At 44.8% G+C, this 21,317-nt stretch overlaps 1 protein-coding gene across 3 annotated transcripts in view; it reads right to left on the bottom strand.

Moving 5' to 3' along the window:
* Positions 1–21,317, bottom strand: part of LOC145412616 (uncharacterized) — a 140,872-nt gene that overhangs the window by 57,945 nt on the left and 61,610 nt on the right. For 2 of the 3 annotated variants that reach the window (XM_080282532.1, XM_080282533.1), the window contains exon 1: positions 11,823–13,161. The exons of the other annotated variant lie outside the window; for it this stretch is intronic. In XM_080282532.1, coding sequence (XP_080138658.1) covers positions 11,823–12,197 — 375 coding nt within the window. In that variant the 5' untranslated portion in view covers positions 12,198–13,161. Of the gene's footprint in view, positions 1–11,822; positions 13,162–21,317 lie in introns of those variants that run through there. 3 annotated transcript variants of the gene reach the window in all.

Here is a 21,317-nt window from a genome sequence, read left to right as displayed (position 1 = left end):
CGGCTCGAACACGTGTATCGCTGAATGTTTTTGAATACTATGAAAAAACTCCCCTTCCTCCCTCATTTTCTGTTCTCTGCCTCCACAGCTACGCAGCCTCTAATATCTCTGAATTCTGTTCATATCCGAAAGATAACCGCCAAGTATTGCCTGATTTTGCCTCTACCGAGTACAGTAGCTAAGGAAGGATAATGCCAACATTTGGACAAGTTGTTTACTAGGGAGACTCAACAGTTTCAGACCCACTACGACGCCTTGTAAACATGAACAGTGGCTAAATACAATATAGCCAGTATGTTTAATTACATATAACAGGGTGTGTGGGAGAGGGGGTAAGTGGTAGGTTAGAGAGAGAGAGAGAGAGAGAGAGAGAGAGAGAGATGGGGGGGGGGGGCTATAAGCGTGTTGAAAGCACACCAGCACTGAATGTTTACATGATGCGGTAGGTTAAAAAAAAGTGTTGACGTCTTTTCTTCTTTATACCACCAGGCGACTGTAGTCGATTAGAGGGAAAATTAACTCTTTCACTGTCCATCACATACGGTATCTCCCTTGGACTAAGTAGTTAAGTCTGGCGGTAGGAAATATACAATAAACTTGCGCAGCAATACTGGACAGCCCCACTACACAGAAGACCATGAAACCTAAAGACTCAGAGCAAATGCAAGTAATACCTTAATACGGCAAGGAAAAAAAAATGTACCACTTACCACAAGTAGCCCTAAAAGCCTTGTGTTACGCGCAAGGTTGCTAGGATTAGGTAAGAAACTCTTCTTCATCCTACTCCTGGAAAAATGCCATACCTTACCCACCGATGTGTGGGGGAGAAAAAAAAAAAAAAAACTTTCGTTAGTAGGGGTAAATGAACCATATATCAAAAATTAGTTGACCCTTAACATTCCACTGTTACCGGTAGAATTATCGCCGTACTCTCGTAGGTTACCGAGATTTTTTTTTTTTTTACCGGACTATTCACAATTCATTACTAATCCCGTATCTGGGATGACCATCTTATATAAAGTGGAAATGAGGCCAAGTAAATAACGCCAACGTGATTATAACTTAACAAAGTGTCGCTGTGATACAAACTGGTACCTTGCAAAGAAGTCCTCTCTGGATTTGTCCGTACCTTTACGGTACATTTGTACTGGGCCAGAATGGGCCTGTTCTTGAGAGCCGTTCCAGGATGTCACAGATTAGCTTCAGTTTATAGACTGACTTGCTACCTGTCACTTCGTGTGTATAATTTAAAAAAGACATCGGGATGATAAAAATTAATTTCTCACTTTTTACTTGTGATTATCAGTCTAGAGACTGCACCTCAAATTCCTATATGATACACATACTGTGCCACCAAACAAAGCTTGGTGATCACTTAGTTTAAATCAGCACAGCTATTAATTGCACTTTGAGTCTCCTTCACTGGCAGTTTTCCAAAGAACCAGCGCACAGATCAACAGAGATAAGTAACATTAGTAGCACAGTAAACCATTTCCAGTAGTCGTAAACTCTGCCTTTCAGTGAACTGTCAAGTACCGATAACTATGTTTTCTTACACAAGCTCAGGTCAATAACAGCAAAGCTGGATAAAAACCTGGGCAAAACCTATACTCTGAGACAAGTGCACATGTGAACCCGAGACTGACTGACGCTATTTTACACATGGAGACATTTCCAGGAATAGCCTAATGAGGGAGAGGACAGCCCTAGGTAGAAGCACATGCATACCGTACCTAGGACAGTTCAGCAACGTGAGTCCAATGTCTGTTATGATAACTAACATTTCCATAACGAAGTCGAAACATCGAAAGTTCAGTTACTCTTCTAGGAGCTGCCTAGCATGGGCCAACCGGCCTACTGCAGTTAGCCTCTTCTTATGTTCTTAAATCCATCGTAGCTGCGTGTAAATCAAATTTCATTACACTTTTTTCATGAAGCGAAAATCACCATATCTAAAATCAGAGCGATGTTTTCATTTAACTTACCGAGCTCGGGGACGTCTTTTTCATATCATTCTTGCCATCTTCACACCGTCTTATTTAGCTTAGGATGGACTTCTGGAACTGAAGAAGTTAGATACACCTACCATCAGGAAACCCCTTCAATATGAGATGCTCCCTAAGTCGAATAAATTCACCTGGTAGCAGCAGGAAAAACTAAAAGGGTCGACATCCGGATTTTCTGGGCTAAAGATCGGTGAATAACTGTACACGAAATTAGACTGATAAACATTTACATGTCCATTAGTGCGATAGTACCGGTACTCCTACTCTGCACTAGTTTCAGAAGCAGTCTTATTCCTGAATACCATACCATTCATCCTGAATACCATAACATCCAGTCAGGAAATGTCATCTTTCAGCTACCGGTGTTTTACTACTATCCCTGTGTGTGTGTGTGTGTGTGTGTGTGTGTGTGTGTGTGTGTGTGTGTGTGTGTGTGTGTGTGTGTGCATCGCTTCATCTTTGTATCATAGACTGGTACCGGTGACCACATGTCTTGCTTCAATCCCCGCTATCCACCCTTGGGTAGCCCTGACCCAATTATCACCGCAGCCCTCCCACTGTGTTGTTGATCCTGTCACTATATAACAGCTCCCACACTGTATAGGCTGTTACTGGTACAGTAAAGGTCACGACTTTTTTTTTTTTTTTTTTTTTTTTTTTGTTAACCACTGATTCCCTTCACAACCCCATGCACTGAGATTCGGCTGCCCCTCAGATATGTAACTATCCCAAGCGGCTTTGCCGACACATCATATCAAGCTGTTATCACACTATGCCTCCTTATATTGGCTCCTTCTCTACATACCGGTACTTGAGTAGTACTGCGAGGATATGCCTTCCATCTACTGCAGGCTATACTGATGTCCTGTGTATGTCAAGAGTCACCGATATCAACGTTCCGCCGATTAATCTCTTATCGGTTTCTTCAAAAGAACTCTCATAAATCAGTATAAATAGCATGACCGTGCGAGGGGAAACGGTTTCCTTGTCACATGTTGGGAAAGCGTCCAAAACTCGTGTAGGAAACCAGCGGCGACACGTGCTTTAAAGAGCCGCGGGATGTGACACGACACGTGCTGCACTGAGGGCGACGGTGGCACGGAAGGATACAGTGACGTAATATGAGCATTAGTGGCAGGGATACGAAAAATACGGTGGTACAGTAAGTGAAGGATAACACATTAAAAAGAACAAGTAGGCTATATACGGTAAAGGTGAGTTAAAGAAAGTATACAATAGTGTATGTATCATGCAGGATATTATAGGAACTACAATAAAGGATGGACTAAGGATCATGAAGTGGAGCATAGGACAAAGTCAAGTGGGATGGATTGGGACGGGGAGGAACAGGGTGGGGGTGAGGGGCAGCAACACCATAACCCGGAAGACTAGCTATATCGATCCGCCTCTCACTGACGATGAGACCGCTCCCCTCACTACCCTCCCTTCCTCCCTCCCCTTCGCTCTTTACTCCCATGCTCTTAAAAGCCCCCCCGACCCGCCCACGCAGCCTGGTCCTCAAGTGTCCTCCAGTTTGAAGGTCTAACTTGCGCCCCATCCAATGTCACACCCCTCACCGTAAATCTCCCTTCCACTCCTTAACCGTTGTTTTCTGGGGCTTCCTTAACTCTTCTGTATTGCCTGTCTACTTTACTCACCACTTTCCCCTGTTCTTTCCATTCATCCTTGTACGAGTATCTCGTTAACTCATCCTTCTTCGTATTTAGTGTTTCATCAATTTCTGGGTCTCTTTCTTCACCGTCCCATGTTTAGTTTTCATCCATCCTTCATTATCACCCTTCCATTAGCCTTCCTTCATCATCCCCCCTCCCCCCGTCTCTCTCAAACACAAACGCACGCACACACACACACACACACACACACACACACACACACACACACACACACACACACACACACACACACAGAGTTTACGCCTGGTAATCCGCAATTCAGGAAGGGATATCAAGGTAGGAAGCCACAAGTCATCTGCAATCACCTCTACACATGACCTTGGTCCACAAAACCACCACCACCTTTAAGTATTTTCTAGCCCGCATTCCCAGTGGCATTACTATGGTACCGTTTCCCTCTAATATTCCCTCCCACCGTCACGTTGCCTAAGCTTACATTGATTTTGGCATCATGGTACCCTTCTCTATAATGCATCCATGAACACACATCTTTTTTCCTTTGGTACTCCCTCCCACTATTACGGGCCCTTTATATTCTTTGGCAGCTCCACGATTATTTTTTTAATTGTCCACAGATAAATTATGGACTATATATATATATATATATATATATATATATATATATATATTAGACTGGAGTGCGTAGGCTGGGATATGAGCCCTATTTGGTTTGGGGGCATACAAGCTAATAAAATTTAAAACAACCCTGTTCTAACCCATTGTCTCTATCCGATACATCTTGACATTGTCCTTCCTTCAGCATTCCCTTCTATTGCGTTCCTTTTCGCATTATCTTTTCCTTCGATATTTTCATTTTTTATTCTTACGGTATATTGTATTCCCTCTCTTCTTTGTACTCCTTGCACTCCCTTCCCCTGATTATTCCTTTGCCGTCAAGCCTACGTCCTCTCATGCACACGCATCTCTACAGCAATCTACTCTTATATCGCTAATCCAAACCATGCATTCCCCTCCGATCATTCCCTTCTACACTTTCCTTTTGAAATACCCAATTCCCTTATTTCCCCCCCCCCTTCTCTCTCTCTCGCTTTCTCACACACACACACACACACACACACACACACACACACACACACACACACACACACACACACACACACACACACACACAAAACCTCCCTTTATAAAATAATGCCCCCTTGTACTATATTAAATACTAAACAGCTAGTGGTACCATATTATTTTCAAAGAACCTGATGCGGCCTTAATAAAAATGCAATCTTATGACGCAAAAGACAATAAGCTGACAGGCCTTCTGTGTCAAGCTTCATCAATTCCCTGACAGGGCTTTTCCAGGATTTAATATAATCCATCCATCCATCCTTTTTTGCCCTCATCAGGAGAGTCGGGGCTCGGGGCTAGACTACTCCGTCCCGACTTTAAAGGCAAGGATGACCAGCCTCAATCCCCTTCAGTGGCAGTATGCAGCCAATAAACCCCAACCATCCATCTCTCCTCACACCAAGACCTTTACAGGCTCCATCCGGTGGGGGGGCCTTAACCCACTAGACCAGCTGGCGTTATTTATATGGTTACCATTCAGCGCAATAAATGGTTTTCTGGTCATGTCACTCAGCGCAGTCACCTGCGGGCAGTACTACATCGAGTGAGTGGATGATGGGCTGCCCCACCTACCACTTACAACGGTAGTAGTAGTAGTAGTAATAATCAGTGAACAGGCGTGTGGAGCGAAATGAGGTAATCAAGATACATATATCTTGGAGGAGAGTGTGAGAATGGTCCTAAGGGATGAGCTATCATATACTACTGGTCACGTGTACATACACGTTTAAATACTGGCTCGAGATTCTCTATTGCAGGTATGACCGCACCTACGTCACTAACACACGAGCATCGCTCAAACCCATCTTTCGTTGGGGTAATATGCATTTCTAACATCTGATTAGTGTACGTGGAAATCATGCACTGGAAACAGGTGTGCTATGACCAACACCTGCTGCAGATCTGGTAACTTTATTGTGTCCACACCTGCAGCACGTGGGCGACGATGTGCCTGATGTTGCAGTGATCGATCGACTGCGGTGAGGCGCGGCAACACTGCCGCCCAACTATGTCACGTGACATGTGACGTCACCGCCAGCCCCCGCGTCACGTGACATAGTGACGTCAAATTTTCAGAGGGGGCATACGGGTATGGGCTCCTCTCGTATTTCATCATCATCTTCACCAACGTCATGATACACTAAGCTAGGCTGAATATCGATACAGACACTACACTCAAAGACGGCATGATATCAGAAAACTGAATTAAATAAATGTTGATGCTAGGAGACAGGTGGTATTAGTGAGAGTGCCAGCAGGGAGAGGTGAGAGCAAGCCACTGTAGCAGCGGTAGAGTGCGATAAGGTACATTTTATCCTAGGCTTAATGCAGCGTTAAAGGGCATGAAAGCCGTGTGGGTCAACGAGTGCCTTAAATAACCATAATAAATTAGGTTGAACGGTACCGCAGCTCAGCCCTGGTGCCCCGTGCTGGCCGTCACGTGGCCACTGCAACATAAGAACATATGCGAGGATAACTGCAGTAGGCCAGTTGGCCCATGCTAGGTAGCTCCTAAAATTCAAGATTTACTCATATACTGGTATACGGTAAACTCAGCCACTCCTTATTCATCTTCAAACCGTGGACGTACACTGCACTTTATTCCGGATAACGCCAGATTTTATGACGGCCAGCAACAAATAATTTTATTCAGATGAGGCAACCCTCGGGGTGAAGCTGTCAGAGTCATTTAATCCCCTAAACACAAGGTCGTACTTTAGGTTATTATGGTTAACGCCAATTTTCTTTTTTATGATGATGGAATGAGCGATCAACATTTATGAAAGGAAAATGGTAATCATCATCAGTATCATTACCATTGCTCGTTTTGTACACTTATGGATTGAACTCGAAAGACATGATGTATTTGGAAATTATTTACGAAAAAAAAAATTATATTAACAGGGTTTACAAATAGGCCTATAGGATGGTGCCCATCCTATTACTAAAACCCTTTTACCGTTTACGTACTGTAGTAATAACCCAGATGAGTTAAGGGAGCATTATTACAACGAAGCAAAAATATCAGACAAACCTGCTTTATTTTACGGTAATTTTCAACAAGGTTTTGCTACGCACTTAAAGACTGTGATTAATTTTTAGGCTTTTGTTTTAACTAGTGGAACAGTGTCTCTACCTACCTACTTAATTATCTATCTGTCTATCTATATATTACACACACACACACACACACACACACACACACACACACACACACACACGCACACAAGGTATATAAAAGGTCTATAACCTACACACACAATTGTTATTCACCCAGCAGGAGGGTAAGGGCCCGAGACTAAGCAATTCCATCCAGACACTGAAAGTGATCAGTCGCTCTTCCCTTAATGGCATGAGGCGCATGAGCTACTGACACCATACTTCCCTTTAGGATAAACCCTTATGATCTACAACCGATTCGAGTGCCATGACCCACTACACCATACGACCACTTAGTTGGCTGGTTACCTCCCAACGTATTCAGTGGTTTCCTAGATTACCGTCAACTTGAAAGAAACTCATATTTCACTCACCGAAGCCCTGGGCGGCGGTCAAAGCACCAGAGGAAATACTTCAGGATCAAAGTCGGAATGTCTGCTATTTAACCTCCAGTGGTTTCACGTGCACAGATTTGTTAAAAAAGCATGTCAATTTCGAAGTTTTGTTACATTCGTACAACCCTTACGTCAACATTATACTGAACTGAGTAACTCCTCCGCTACCACAGCTCCAGCTGTCACATGAAGAACGCCTGGAATTACAAGAATAAAATATAAAATGTCCTGGTACTGAAAGTGTTACTTAACTGCTCCTCTGATACAATCTAATACCGTGATAGAGAAACCTCCGATTGTGGCCGAGAGTTATGAACCCATGCGCAGGGACAGGCGGCCAATGACTGTTGCATTATAACCACAATTGGCAGACTAAATTACATGATGGCAGCCACTGCAAAGTTGATTAATAACAGCTATAGGAAAATGAAGTAACAGTGTGTAATGAACTAAAATTTAGTAGGTCCCGGTATCTTTAACCACGTGTTTCTGTGTAATCTGTGATGAGTTTGTCAAGTAAATTAAATCGTCTGCAGTTTGCTGGAATTCTATATGATGTTCTTAATTCTATAAAGTTTACTGCAACTACAGGTATTTTTTCTTCCTATCTGTCCTGTCAACTAAAGCCGTCTGACATTAGCCGATATAAAATACCAGACTGGTAGCTATCTCTCGAAGAGTTGGGGGTTGATAATTAAAAGAGCAGTTGCTACCTCAGGGCTGACACAAGCGATGTCTCTCAGTGATTTCATTAAACTGTTGCCATGCCCATACAGGTTACTGGAATTAATTAAGCTACAAACAGGATGTTACAATAAAAAAAAAAAAAAAGTATGGTTAGACAATGCAGTACACAAATCAAACAGTGGTATATAGTGGAGAACTATGAATCAGCTGGAACCACAAATAACTGCAGCTATAAAATCCAAACACTGACTAGCTACCGGTGCCAGACGCGTCGTAACCGTGCCTCAAACGGAGTTGATCTGCAAATGTACCAATATAATAGTACGTAATCTTTAACCTGAAGTTTTATTAATTCCAGTACTATATATGGTATAGCCTCATGGAATGTTAAAAACATGGTTGCTCCAAGCGTGCCAGCCCTGGGGTAGCTGCTTCTGCTTGCTCCACCATTAGTGGTAGGCAGTGGCGACTACCATCCACTCGACTGATGTAGTGTTGTCTTCCTCCTTCGGTGACTCGACACTGTGACAAGCCTAATGGTTCCTGTAACCCAGGAAACCACTTATAACGCTGGGTGGTAACCATATAAACAAATGGCAGGGTGGTGTGGATCCCACTATGGTGCCCCTGTTAACTATGTGGAGACGCAAATGCGGCGTCCATCCAGGAACCACCCTCCACACATTCCCCACGCCTCTCCACAGGGAGGCGCTGTCCACCAAATGGAACACGGGTTCAATGCAAGGGCCAGCCCTGCAGAAGACGACTGCCTTCATGCTGTTGATGGGTCTGTTCGACCAAATTGGGGGTGATCTACTACTACTACTACTATTACTATTGTATTACCGTACTACCACCACCAATACTACTACTACTTCTACTACTACTAGTACTACTACCACCACCACCACCACTATTACTATTGTACTACCACCACCACCACCACCAATACTATTACTACTACCACCACCACCACCACCACTTCTTCCATTACCAATTAAACCTTACGTTAAACAACATACCTAATACACAAACAGCTTCGCTGCGGTACGGTACCAGTAGTTACCTGTACAGTATGAGCTCTGGAAAGTTAGTCATAATTTTTTTAATACCATGAAATATATACATGGACCTACATCCTGGGGGGGATGGGGGATTACTCTGCCCCTGCAACTGGGTCGGGGGAAGGTCTATGTAATCATTCCTCCTAAAATTCAAAACGAAAAAAAAAAAAAAATGCAAACTTATTCATTCTTACGATTGCTTTTGAAATAATTTGTATTACACTGAAAAGGCATATGTTTTAAAAGCATGAAAAATGAAACTGCAGAAAATATACTAACATCAAAAGCTCTACGTTGATCCGGAGTAGCTACCAAGAGAATATTTCAAAAAACGAGCGTCAGTGTGATGATGCAATAGTACAAGACTTGGCTACAAGAAATGCATTTTGCAATTTTTCTTCTCCCCGTGAAACCTAACTGACATTTTGCCTACCTAAATGAAGTTTATACACAGACAGCGCAATCAGCTCACTTCCATTCCATGAAAACATGGAGTGGGCAAACATGAATTCAAGGAGAAAGTGTAATGCAGTCCATCTTCTGCTTGTAGCGCTCACCCAAAAACTATTCCAACGCATAAAGCACCCTATATTTTAAATATATGCCCAGGAAAAAATTGAAAACATGTCTACTTGTGTATGTGTATCTATCAGTAATGGTTGCTGCACCAACTACAAGTGCATCATACACTAGCGCCATGGCTTCAGAGTGTGATCCACCACAACCAGACGTAACAACTATTCAGAGATGAAAAGCAACGTTTCGCTGTCTTCACATCCATCATGCCCAAGTGTTCGGGTATTTTATGGTGGGGGTGAACAAGGTTAGGTTTTACAGCTCCTTAGTCCCACCTCCAACAATTCATTCTCGATAGGCAGGATATACGCGGATAGTAGTTCTTTATCCCAAATACCGACGGATATACCAACACTAACTTGCCTAGGCCTAGCCTGTATCACCATCTACTTCCCATCATCTCAGTGGCATGACACGGACCATACTCGTATATAAGAAAAGAAAATACAAGGAAAGCGATGAAGTCTTGTGATATTGGCCACATTTTTTTTTTTTTTTTAATAATTTCGGCCCCCTTCAACAGCCTTTATGGTACCATTCGCATACTGTTCCACCTTGTCATTTCCATGACATGGGAGACAGCGCCACTACCGGTACGTCGACAACGAAGTTATGAAAAAGACGCATCCACGGTCAAGTGAATCTCCTTACCGTTGCTAAATCATTCGTGTTGCTTATTTCTGTTATTTATCGGATCCTTTCTTTTGTTTGTTTCTACCTGCTATTACATTCACTGTCCATAGGAAACAATTTTTTTTTGAGCTCCCACGCCTCCTACTTACTGACTTCAACTGTACTTGCATTACCTTATACACCATCATGCAGTAAAGTCTCCAACCCAAGATATGACTAATACTTCCTTTACCTTGTCCCGTCATTTTCAAACGACTATACGTTACTCATTTCTCCATTCCGTATCGATGCCTTTAGTTGTAACATGTACTACAAAACGTGCTTTCCTCAACAGGTACCGGGACATACAAGTTAATACCTGCAATTTGCAAACGATGTTTAGTATATTGTCGACATACGAACAGACCACATGAAAGACGCTCAGGAATTTGTTACACTGTAGAAAAAAAAAAAATGTGATGAAAGACTAGGTGCCGCCAGACGATCTTAACTTACATAACATGCAATGAAGGGGTTCATATGGATACCCTTAGAGCTCCTCAGGTCTTACCTAAACTCAATAAAATGGTCTGGACGGCGCATACATCAAAGTACAGAGGGGGTTAATTGTGGATGTCAGGAAAGACAATAATAGCTGTCTTGTGTAACTTACAATCACACACACACAATCATATATATATATATATATATATATATATATATATATATATATATATATTGTGTGTGTGTGTAAATCTTTACCAGATATTCACTTACAATAACATTAGATGCGATAACACGGAAATCAGATGTACGGTTGTGATTTGTGACACTACAGGATGGCAGGGCTAAGGTGCGATGATCATCCAAAATGACGGCGACTCTAGTGTAGGAGAGAACACAAAAGGAAGGAGGTGTAGATGTGAGATGTAACATCAAATGACAGGCATACAAAGATAACAGTGAGTCGCGGAGTATGACAAGAAACAAATCTGCGACACAAAGTAACTGTAGTAATAATGTGAAAGAATTTTAAAAGGACAGGCAATATCTGCTTAGCTTACTGCAAAGAAGTAATTTAGTATCTCAACGTTCTTGAAAAATAGCGCATGTGGACAGAGATGATGATGATAACTCCGGCCTGTATGGTGGCGCAGACCCATCAACCGCTGGCATGCAATCGCCTCTCCATGCCCGACCGTGCTGTGAACTTATGTTCCCTTGCGGCAAACAGCGCTTGTCACAGCAAGGCGTCGGGAACTGTGGAGATTTGGTTCTTGGATGGACGCCACATTTGCGTCTCCACCCAGTCAACAGGGACACCATAGTATGCACCACATAGCCCCGTTATTTGGCTACCACCTAGCGTGTAAATGGATTCCTGGGTTACAGGAAATCATTAGACAGAGCAGGCTAATATGGAAAATACAAGGGTTGTGGAGAAGTATGAAGGTTGGTAGTGTGTACAGAGACAGAGAAACGGCCTGAGAGGCTAAAGTAGTAGCGTATTCCTTTTGGGCCTAGTGGTGTAGGGTAGGTACTCACGTTGGCCGGAGGTTTGTTGGGGGAGGGGTGGCGCTTGGTTGGCTCTGTAGGCGGCATGCTGGCGGGGGAGTGGGCAGCAACTCGCTCGTAGGGACCCATGCCGTTCATCAAGGAAGGCTGTGGATGTGGGTGCTGGCTATTGTGTTGACCGCTTGTTTGCTGATTGGTATTCTGCTGTGGCAAAACCTGGCTGTTGTGCTGCTGAATGGAAGTGTGGGTCTGGGCGTGAATATTCTGCTGGTTTTGTGGTGGTGGTGGTTGGGGTGCTCCAGCCAACACTGATGCGGTCATGGCTCTGCAGCGAGGGTTACGATCACCCAAAAGGAGAGAGAGGCTGTAGGGAGCCTCTGTTTCCTCCTTCACCACTGCGGCCATTACCAGGTGGGCCCGGGGTTCTCTTACCCCTGGTCCCACAGGGGGCAGGAACGGGGCCGACAGGGACGGGGTGTCTGGGGCTGCACGGTGGGGGTGGGCCTGACTACTTCTCCAGGCAACTGCCCGCCGCCAGGGACGGCACACGCAACTTTACACGCAAACATCCACGCACACTGTCGTTGCCTTTAAAACATATCACTGTATCCCGTACGTGGTAAGAAATAAAGTTACAGGGTGCTGCGGGGTGAGGGCGGGTGTGGGGGCTGGCGACTCACGTGACCGTGCTCGTGCTCGCCTCAGCCCGGCTCTCGCGCCCAGGGGTGATCAGGTCCAAAAATGAGCACTCCACGCACCCCTTGGTAATCTCACGTCAACTTCTTGTTCAGGCAATGATTTCACCGGTGAAATTCTTCAACAGTGTTTACAATTTTATCGAGGTAGAGTTCAGTCCAAATATTCAGCTTAATCTTTTTCGTCTAATATTGTCATTTGGACCTTGTGTATGTTCAGTAAATCCCCAAGTAACACAGTAGCACAGTTTTGTTTATACTGGTGACGAAGGGCACGTTAGAGATTGCTGAGTCACAACAGGAAAACGTGATAATATTGTCCAACACCAACGCAACGTACTCTTGTACAGTACACCACCCTATGCTATGTAAGTCAATCCAATTTTTCATGTAAAATTTATTATATCCCATAAACACTTCCAGTTTACAGTAATGTAGAGTATATAATCCTTCATTTAATATGAATAATGTTAACCTACAACTGAGTCTAAGCTTAACACCTTCCTGAAGTATATGAAAACTTCACTGCTGGTAGAATTCTTGCTAAAATTCTCATAATAAAATGGTGTAACTCTTGCAACTTACAGATCAAACTTAAAAACGAACAACTGTCCACAAAACACAATCACTTTCAGCTACTTTGGCCACTTTCACATAGCGCAAATAGCTCCTCTCTCGACCACGGTCTGAGAAGGACTGAGACAGGGTCTGTGCTGTGCCTCTGTGGACATGTGTGCGGGTCCTCCGTGTAAGTCTGGTGTGTGTGCGTAGGTATGTATACGTCGGTCACGTGCGGGTCCACTCAACACATCGGCCAAATACATGAACACCATTCTTCTGTGTTTACCAACTCGCCTCTTCACTCAAACATGGTTCAGCAATTATCATACAAATCCTTGTGCAATTTATACTTGTCGACAGTGTAGTCCGAGATAGGGAGAAAATGCTAAGCGAAGAAAAGCAAGATGTTCCAGGCGGGACGGCCAAATCACCTGGCATCCCCACTCGCTATAATTGCCACCTCTCGCAAGACATAACACTCCCCCTACACCCCCATCCACCCCTCCTTCTCCATACAGTACTTTACATTCAGTATTTTGAAAGTACACTAACTAGTACGAACAATAACACGAATAGCATGAAAGTTTGTGTGTGCATATTGCGAGGACTTAATGCTGTGTGTGCGAAAGAAGTGGCAGCACGGCAAGACTACGGCAGCAGTGTGGAAGGGGCTGAGGATCGGCACACGTGACTGTCACCCTGCACGTGGATTGCCATGCACTTGCACTAATAAGGGAGCCTGCCTACCTTATCACTCGTCTCTTCCATATCGCTGTTTGCACTATACCCCTTCAACTGCAAGCATGTTGGCCCGCGACCGGAAATAGAAATAAGTAAATAAATATAAAATGAAAGGGAGGGGGGGGGGCACTGGAGGGGTCACGTGGCAGGAGTCTCTTCCCTTCACCTCTCCCGACCTCCACCATAGAACTGTTAATGACGTGGTGCAAGTGGCGGAGGGGAGGGCAGGCGGGGAAGTGAGGGCTCACCGAGTAACACCAGATACATCCTCTCTGCATCCTATATTTTTTCCACCCTATAAACACAAGTGCTGCTCCCTAGGCTGCCATTGTAAAAACTGCACTTCTGGCCCGGTACGGTATAGAAGAGCACCCAACACCTGCCTCCGTCGTCTCGTCTCCTGTATCAGAGTCACACATGAGGGCAGGTGGTAATTTTCCATGTCTACACCCAAGGTCTCAACCCTAAGTGCACATTCACTTCACTCACACCCACGAATTCTCAATATATCTAGATTTGATACTTACCTCTTCTGTACCACGACTTTATCAGCTTAAAGAATTTTCGTTGTGATGAGGATTGAAGCAATATTCATTTACCGCTTTCGCAATCTATCACTACATTTTTAATTATGTTCTCGCTTCCGCCAAGGGCCTTTAGGTTGTATATGGGTAAGAGTACAAGTAGTCGTAATATACCCTACTTAAATGTTTTTTTTATAACCCTTTACCAGGATGCTTTTCTTTTTCCGTTGCTGTGGCAAACTATCTTATTAATCTTTTTTGGAGACACTGCTAATAGTGAACGACCAGAACAATCTGCATTACTTACTCTTATCTGAACGATCTGTCTGTCTGTCTGTCTGTCTGTCTGTCTCTTCCATCCAGGCGAAGTTTTAAACTTATGAATCCCCTGGTGAAGAGGTTAACCTTACTCAGGGGGCAGTTTCCACCTCTCCCTACGTCATCGTTACATTCATCTCGCCTCTTCCCAACCACTGGTCACCATACACGCCTTCTCTGTTAACCACACCTGTACGGCATTGGCTCTGAATAGCATCCCCTTCCCACAGCGTTATCACACAAAGCTATACAAACCACAATATCGCAATCGTGTTGTCAGCCTATACGCTTCGGGGTCTTAATCAAAGTGGCTCTGGAGATATACCGGTAACACCTTCTATGTGATGTACAGTTTCTGCACAGTACAGCCTTATGACCCTTTGGTAATATATTAAACGAAATAAATAACATACAAGATAATACCAGTATCAAGGTGTACTATGCAAAACAAATCTATAAGGAAGGGATACTATAAAGCCTCCTATGACAGCTAGAATAAGGCCCTGGCCTGTCGCACGTGCCACAACATAAAGGGTGCTCACCTTTACTGGCACCAACACACGTCCTCACCATCCACACCAACGCATCCTTTCACCTCTCTCACATTACAAGAAAACTGTTTCATTTTCGTTATCTTCAATTTATTTCACGCCAATAATAGTTATTAACTTCACTTTTTTTCCACCTACTAAACCTCCTCAGTCCCAGGACGTGCTTTGTGTTTTACTTTTGTCACCACAGACGATTTCATTCAGTAAATGAAAGACTCCCACCTGGAGAGGTTAGATACAACCATCACTGACCCCTTCAGAACGATATCTTTCCTGGGCTGACGAGTCGTCTGGAGGTACCAACGATGAAGTATAGAAAGATATACTCGGGCTGAGTGAGCAGCAACCGTCTAATTTATGTGTTTCCTCGATTTTTTAGTAGCCTACTTGTTTCACAAGCATATTCCAACATTCTTCTCATTTCGTTTCCTTCCTGCACTCCACAGCTACACTCGCCCCCCACCGTTTCTCCTCACACTCAAATCCTACTCAGTACTTCACGCAGAAGGTGTGCTTTGATAGACTGCTCGAGGAACAGTTTGCCATGACTTGCGCACCCTGGAAAAGCTTAGAAAGAGTCATATGTCGTCGCTCGGTGTGAAACCCTGGCAACGACTGCCTTCTTGCCAAGCGTATTATTTTAGAGTGAGACGAAACTATGGGTGGCGTGCGTACAAGGCCTAAGTATTCTCCCCGCATACAATTTAATTCTTAATATCTTCAGATGAACATAATACCATGCTGACCTTCAATAAACATCTTGTTAGCTAAACCCTATTCACGTAATGTTCTCCCACTCACCACTTCACACACACACACACATACACACACACACACACACACACACACACACACACACACACACACACCTCACATCAAAGTGACCCAGCCATATTATTCTGGTCTTCCAATCAATATTTTCGTCACCCACACCCAATTAACCTCTAGTTCTCCCACCTACCTCTCCTCCCACACATACTTCACATTATCATCCCAATTTCTAATGTCCCCCCCCCCACACACACACAAATACATCCCAGGCAGCCTCATGCCACATCTACCCCTACACGTACACCATCACCCCCAACCTCCCACAACCTGCCCCTAACATACATCATCACTCTCAACTTGCCAAGAGCCCCAACACATACCGTACACCAGCACCCCCAAACTCCCACGTCCATCCCAACACATACACCATCACCCCCAACCTTCCACGTCCACCCTCACACATACTGTACACCATCACCCCCAAACCTCCCACCCACGTCCACCCTGTCCCCGCCACGCACATACAGCAGCTCCACATGTCCCCCGTGACCCAGGCTGCCTCGTGTCTGCTGGAGCCATAATTAATCAGGCTGCCAGGCTCCGTATTCTGGCTCTGTCGTCACCCTGGACACACTTCATCTGCCGCCTGTCACACGAGAAGGCAACCGCACATATATTTATATTTAACCTAAAGATAAAATATGAAGGACAAGGCCATATGAGTGAGATATGGCTGAGCGAGCTAACAAACCGCCTGAACCGGTGCAGGCTGTATCATCTGTCGTACCACACACAGGTGGAGAGATAAACGAACAAGAGGCTGCAAGGTAGACCTATATGAGGCAGAAAGGCAGACCTGTGTGATATAAAAAGAAATGAGAGTGTTGGATCTGAAGCAACAACAAAGGCGACATAAACAGCGATATGACTTGTATCTTAAAGTGGTACATAAGTGTGGACTGAAACAGGAAAAGAGGATAACTAGGATGGAAAACTCGGAGGGAACGTAGGTGATGAGGTCAATCTAATTATCGCCACATCAGAAGCAACAAAGGACGGGACAGAGCTAAATACGTAGATGATTTTAGAAAGTAAACGACCAGCCGGGAAAGGAAGTGATCGGTAGGGTTGGGCGGCAGGCAAGTAGGTTATGAGGCAGCAGGTAGGTCTGATGCTGGGAAAGGTGGAGGGAAAAAAAGGAGGGGCGGGGGGATGGCTGGCAGGAAAATATGAAGGCAAGATAGGAAGAGTCCGATGAAATCATCTTGGATGGTCAGGAAGAACAAGGAGATGACAGCTAAGACAGGCAGAGAATATCCAATAACATTATAATGATAATGTACGCGATAAGGGAGGGTGACTATGACATATTACCTATAATTAATATTACCATTCTAAAAGATAAGAGAGTCAGTAAAAACTTTACATTGTTATATGATTAACCACTGTTCGAATAAAGCTGAAAAAGCCAGTACAACAAATAATAAAAATCTTCAGTAAATCTAGGACAACAGACTCGACGAGGAAATGTCTGAACTACCAACGTCATTATTACATTATACAGTACGCATGACCAAAACTTGTTCCACCAAGAACGACTCAACATTCACAGCGTGATTACATTCAAATGGCAATTGCTCCTGTGAAATACGATCGGTGCTCCCTAGTCAACGATGCCCAGACATTTACTCCAGGATAAATATGCGAGTTACTGACGGCAATATAGAAGCTGGTGGTAGGAGGGTGGCGTACGACATACTGCAGGATCATGTAAGACGATCCATGAACAAGGTCAGTGACCAGACGGAAACGGACTGACGGCCAGTTAAATAGCCAGGTAGAAATCCAGACGAAAGCATGAAGAGGTTACTGACCGGTTGGGGTTGGGGAAGCAGAACAGGTAAGTCCAGCAGACAGGGAGGCGGGGAAGAACGGCTCACATTCTGGTAACAAATAGGGAAGCGACAAAACACGTGACCGCTACACTGGCCCATGACGTCACTACCATCCTCCCCGCCCCGCCCCGCCCCTCACCATCCAATACCATCTCCCCGCACCACCTCTCCCCGTTCCACCTCTCCTCCCTCTTCTTTCCACCTTTCCCCCTCTTTTCTCCTTCCGCCTACCCCCTTCTCTCTCTCTCTCTCTCTCTCTCTCTCTCTCTTCTATAGCACTCATCCCTTGCATCCCTCTTTCCACCCCTCTCCCATCTCCCCCATCCGCCTCTCATCTTGGCTCATTCCTTTTCTCCATTCCAGATCTTTACACTCTTTCTTTCGCCTCCATCCTACGTCATTATCCTTCTCTAATTCCTCTCTTCTTCCTTTCTTCCCACGGTGATTCCTATCCCCTTTCCTTCCTTATCTCCTCTCCTTACGCTCTCTCTCTCTCTCTCTCTCTCTCTCTCTCTCTCTCTCTCTCTCTCTCTCTCTCTCTCTCTCTCTCTCTCTCTCTCTCTCTTCCTTCCCCTGACTTCTGTATCTTTGCCTTATCTTCTCTGTCCTCATTTTCCTCTCCTATCCGCTCTCGTGTACACATCTCAGGTTCTTTCTTCGCTCTTTTTCCACATCTGATCTGGATGATTCCCTCCTTTAATCTCCTCCTCCTCCTTTCCTTTGTTCCATTCTTTCATGTCCTCCATCTCACTGCTTTTCTCCCGCCTCACCTTCTTCCGTCACGCACATCCTTTCTTTTCCTTACTCTCTCCTTCCTTAATCTTTTATTGACTTGTTCTGCCAGCCATCCTTCCCACGCACCATTAGCCTCCACTTCCTTTACCTTCTGTGTTTTTTTTTGTTTTCCTCTTTCACTGACATGCCTCCATCTCATTTGGGCTACTCTCCCCATTACTTCCCTTCCTACCGCCATTCCATTACCTCCCTTCCTACCGCCATTCTCCCTTTTACCTCCCTTCCTACCGCCATTCTTCCATTTACCTCTCTTCCTACCGCCACTCTCCCTTTTACCTCCCCTCTTACTGTCTTCTTCATTTTACCTCTTCCCGCCCTCCAGCTTCCACTCCCCTCTTCCTCTCTGACCCTATAGTACTTCTGCTCCCATTCCTCGTTTTAGTGTTCCTCATTTTCTCTTCTTGCCTTTTTTTTTTTTTTTTTTTTTTTTAATGACTTTACAACTGTTACTTCTACTATAGTTTCCACTTTTCCTTATCTTCTTCCATTTCAATCCTTCCTTCCTTCTGTTTCCTCCCTTCCTTCCCCTTTCCGTTTCCCCCCTCTCTCTATCTCCCTCTTTCAATTTCTCCCCGTCTCTCATCCGTTTCCTCCCTCCCTCATCCTCTTCCTTCCTCCCTCCCTCATCCTCTTCCTCTCTCCCTCCTTTCCCTCTTCCCTCTATACTATACCATCAAACCCTCCTCGCGTCCTCCATTTTCCTCTTCCTCCTCCTCCCTCCCTCTTTCTCTTCCTCTCTCCCTCCCTCCCTCTTTCTCTTCGAAGACCCCCTCCCTCCCTCCCTCTTGCTCTCCCTCCCTCCCTCCCTGCCTCCTCCCTCTCCCTCCCTCCCTCCCAGCCTCCTCCCTCTCCGAAAATCCCTGCCTCAATCCTCTCCCTCTGGCCATGTCTTCATTTCGCCAACATCGTGTCATGTGTGTCTCTGCTGTACCATTCATTCGTTCATCTTTTCATTTTCCTTTCCTCCCATCCTCTCTTACATCTAATTACTGCTCTCTTTTCTTCCTGTCCATGGCGTCTTTAAATTTCCATACTCTTTCCCCAACCTCCTCCTTCCTGTCCCACCTTCAACTTTCTTCCATTCCTTCCCCTACACCTATGCCTCATCTCAACCTTCCTCCAAGTCCTGTCCCCCCGTATCATCTTATCCATTTCACCTGCTTTCCTTTCTCTTCCCTCTATCTTTTGTCCCTCCCTCTCCTTTGCCCCTCCCCCTTCTTTGTCCCTCCCCCTCCTTTGCCCCTCCCCCTCCTTTGCCCCTCCCTCTCTTTTGCCTCTCCCTCTCCTTTGCCCTTTCCTCTCCTTTCTTCGCCCGCTTCCCCTTTCCTTTATGCCTTCCCCTCCCTCCTTTGCCCCCTGCCCCTGCCGTGTTGCATCTGGCTGTCATATCGGTGCCAGCAACCCCAAGCCCCAAGAGTCAATACCACAATACACCTGGCCTCCTTGCCCACACCCACACCTCACCCACTCACCCGCAATCAAGACACTCTTATCCACATCTCGTATTTATAGATCTTAATCGATATTTAATATAAACAAATCTCCATGTTTGTTAATTATGTTTTTCGTATTTTTCCTTTTATTATTCACGGCACAAGAAATGTATTGTAGGGACACTGGACTCCAACAAGGACCTCTCGTATATGTTTCCTTCACACATGGTGGCTGTTCCCGTCTTGCCTGTGTGCCATCCAAACACAGGAGGGCGCCCTCCCTCCGTTCTCTGTACAATTATGTAACGAGGAGGAAACTTGCAGCCTCCTGCTGCCGCATCTTATCATTCGTCGTGGAATCCCCAGTTCAGAATCGGAACAGGTTAAACCTAATCGGAGTTTACTGCAAAAACTTACAATGGATGCCACTTATATTCACAAAAGCACAAAATAAACTCGAAACTGATCACTCACGTCAGTTACAAACAGATCACACAACGTCCTCCCGTACAAGCCAGTGAAATAAAATAATAATAATAATAATAATAATAATAATAATAATAATAATAAATGTGGTCGTCATTAACAAGAGTCAGGTGGCGGTGTTTCAAGGCCTTGTCAAAGGAAGTGGTGGTGGTGAGAGGTATTAATAAAGTGGTGGGGAGGTGCCGGCTGGGCTGCCAAGTGGGCCAAGAAGGAGGTGCCGCCTCAAAAGAATGACGATATGAAAGAAAACCAGTGTTGACAAGGCACGTGTTAAAAAGCGGAATGGTATTGTAGGTGGCCTCAGAGCATTGACAACACGTCTCTAGCGATTTATACACGCGTCACACCTTAACATCCCCTACAATGCTACGGATGCAAACTATATACATACAAAAGTTATAACATACACTACAGCTAGTGCTGCGTTGCCTCCCATGGCACTTAGAATACGGCCTAGAGAGAGAGAGAGAGAGAGAGAGAGAGAGAATATGGTGCTCCAAGAGGTACGAAAAGAGTGATAAAGGAAATGCAGAGGCGCAAAGAACTGGGTGGGTCTTCTTAAAGAGTCTTAGCCAGTTTTCACGATGTCTCCACAGCAGCAGAATATTATACCTTTTTGTATACTTCACGCCGTCATTCACTGGTATATTTCACGCTGTTATTTACTGGTATATTCCACACTGTCATTCACTCTAGCCTGGCTGTGAAGATTCTGGTGGTTCAGTGTGTGGGAATTACTGCACATAAGAACACCC

The sequence above is a fragment of the Coenobita brevimanus genome, chromosome 93 (genome assembly GCF_032717465.1).
Source record: "Coenobita brevimanus isolate Jiangsu-jjx chromosome 93, ASM3271746v2, whole genome shotgun sequence".
NCBI lineage: Eukaryota > Metazoa > Arthropoda > Malacostraca > Decapoda > Coenobitidae > Coenobita > Coenobita brevimanus.
Note: the sequence above shows the minus strand (reverse complement) of the source record. Positions and strands in the feature narration are given on the sequence as shown.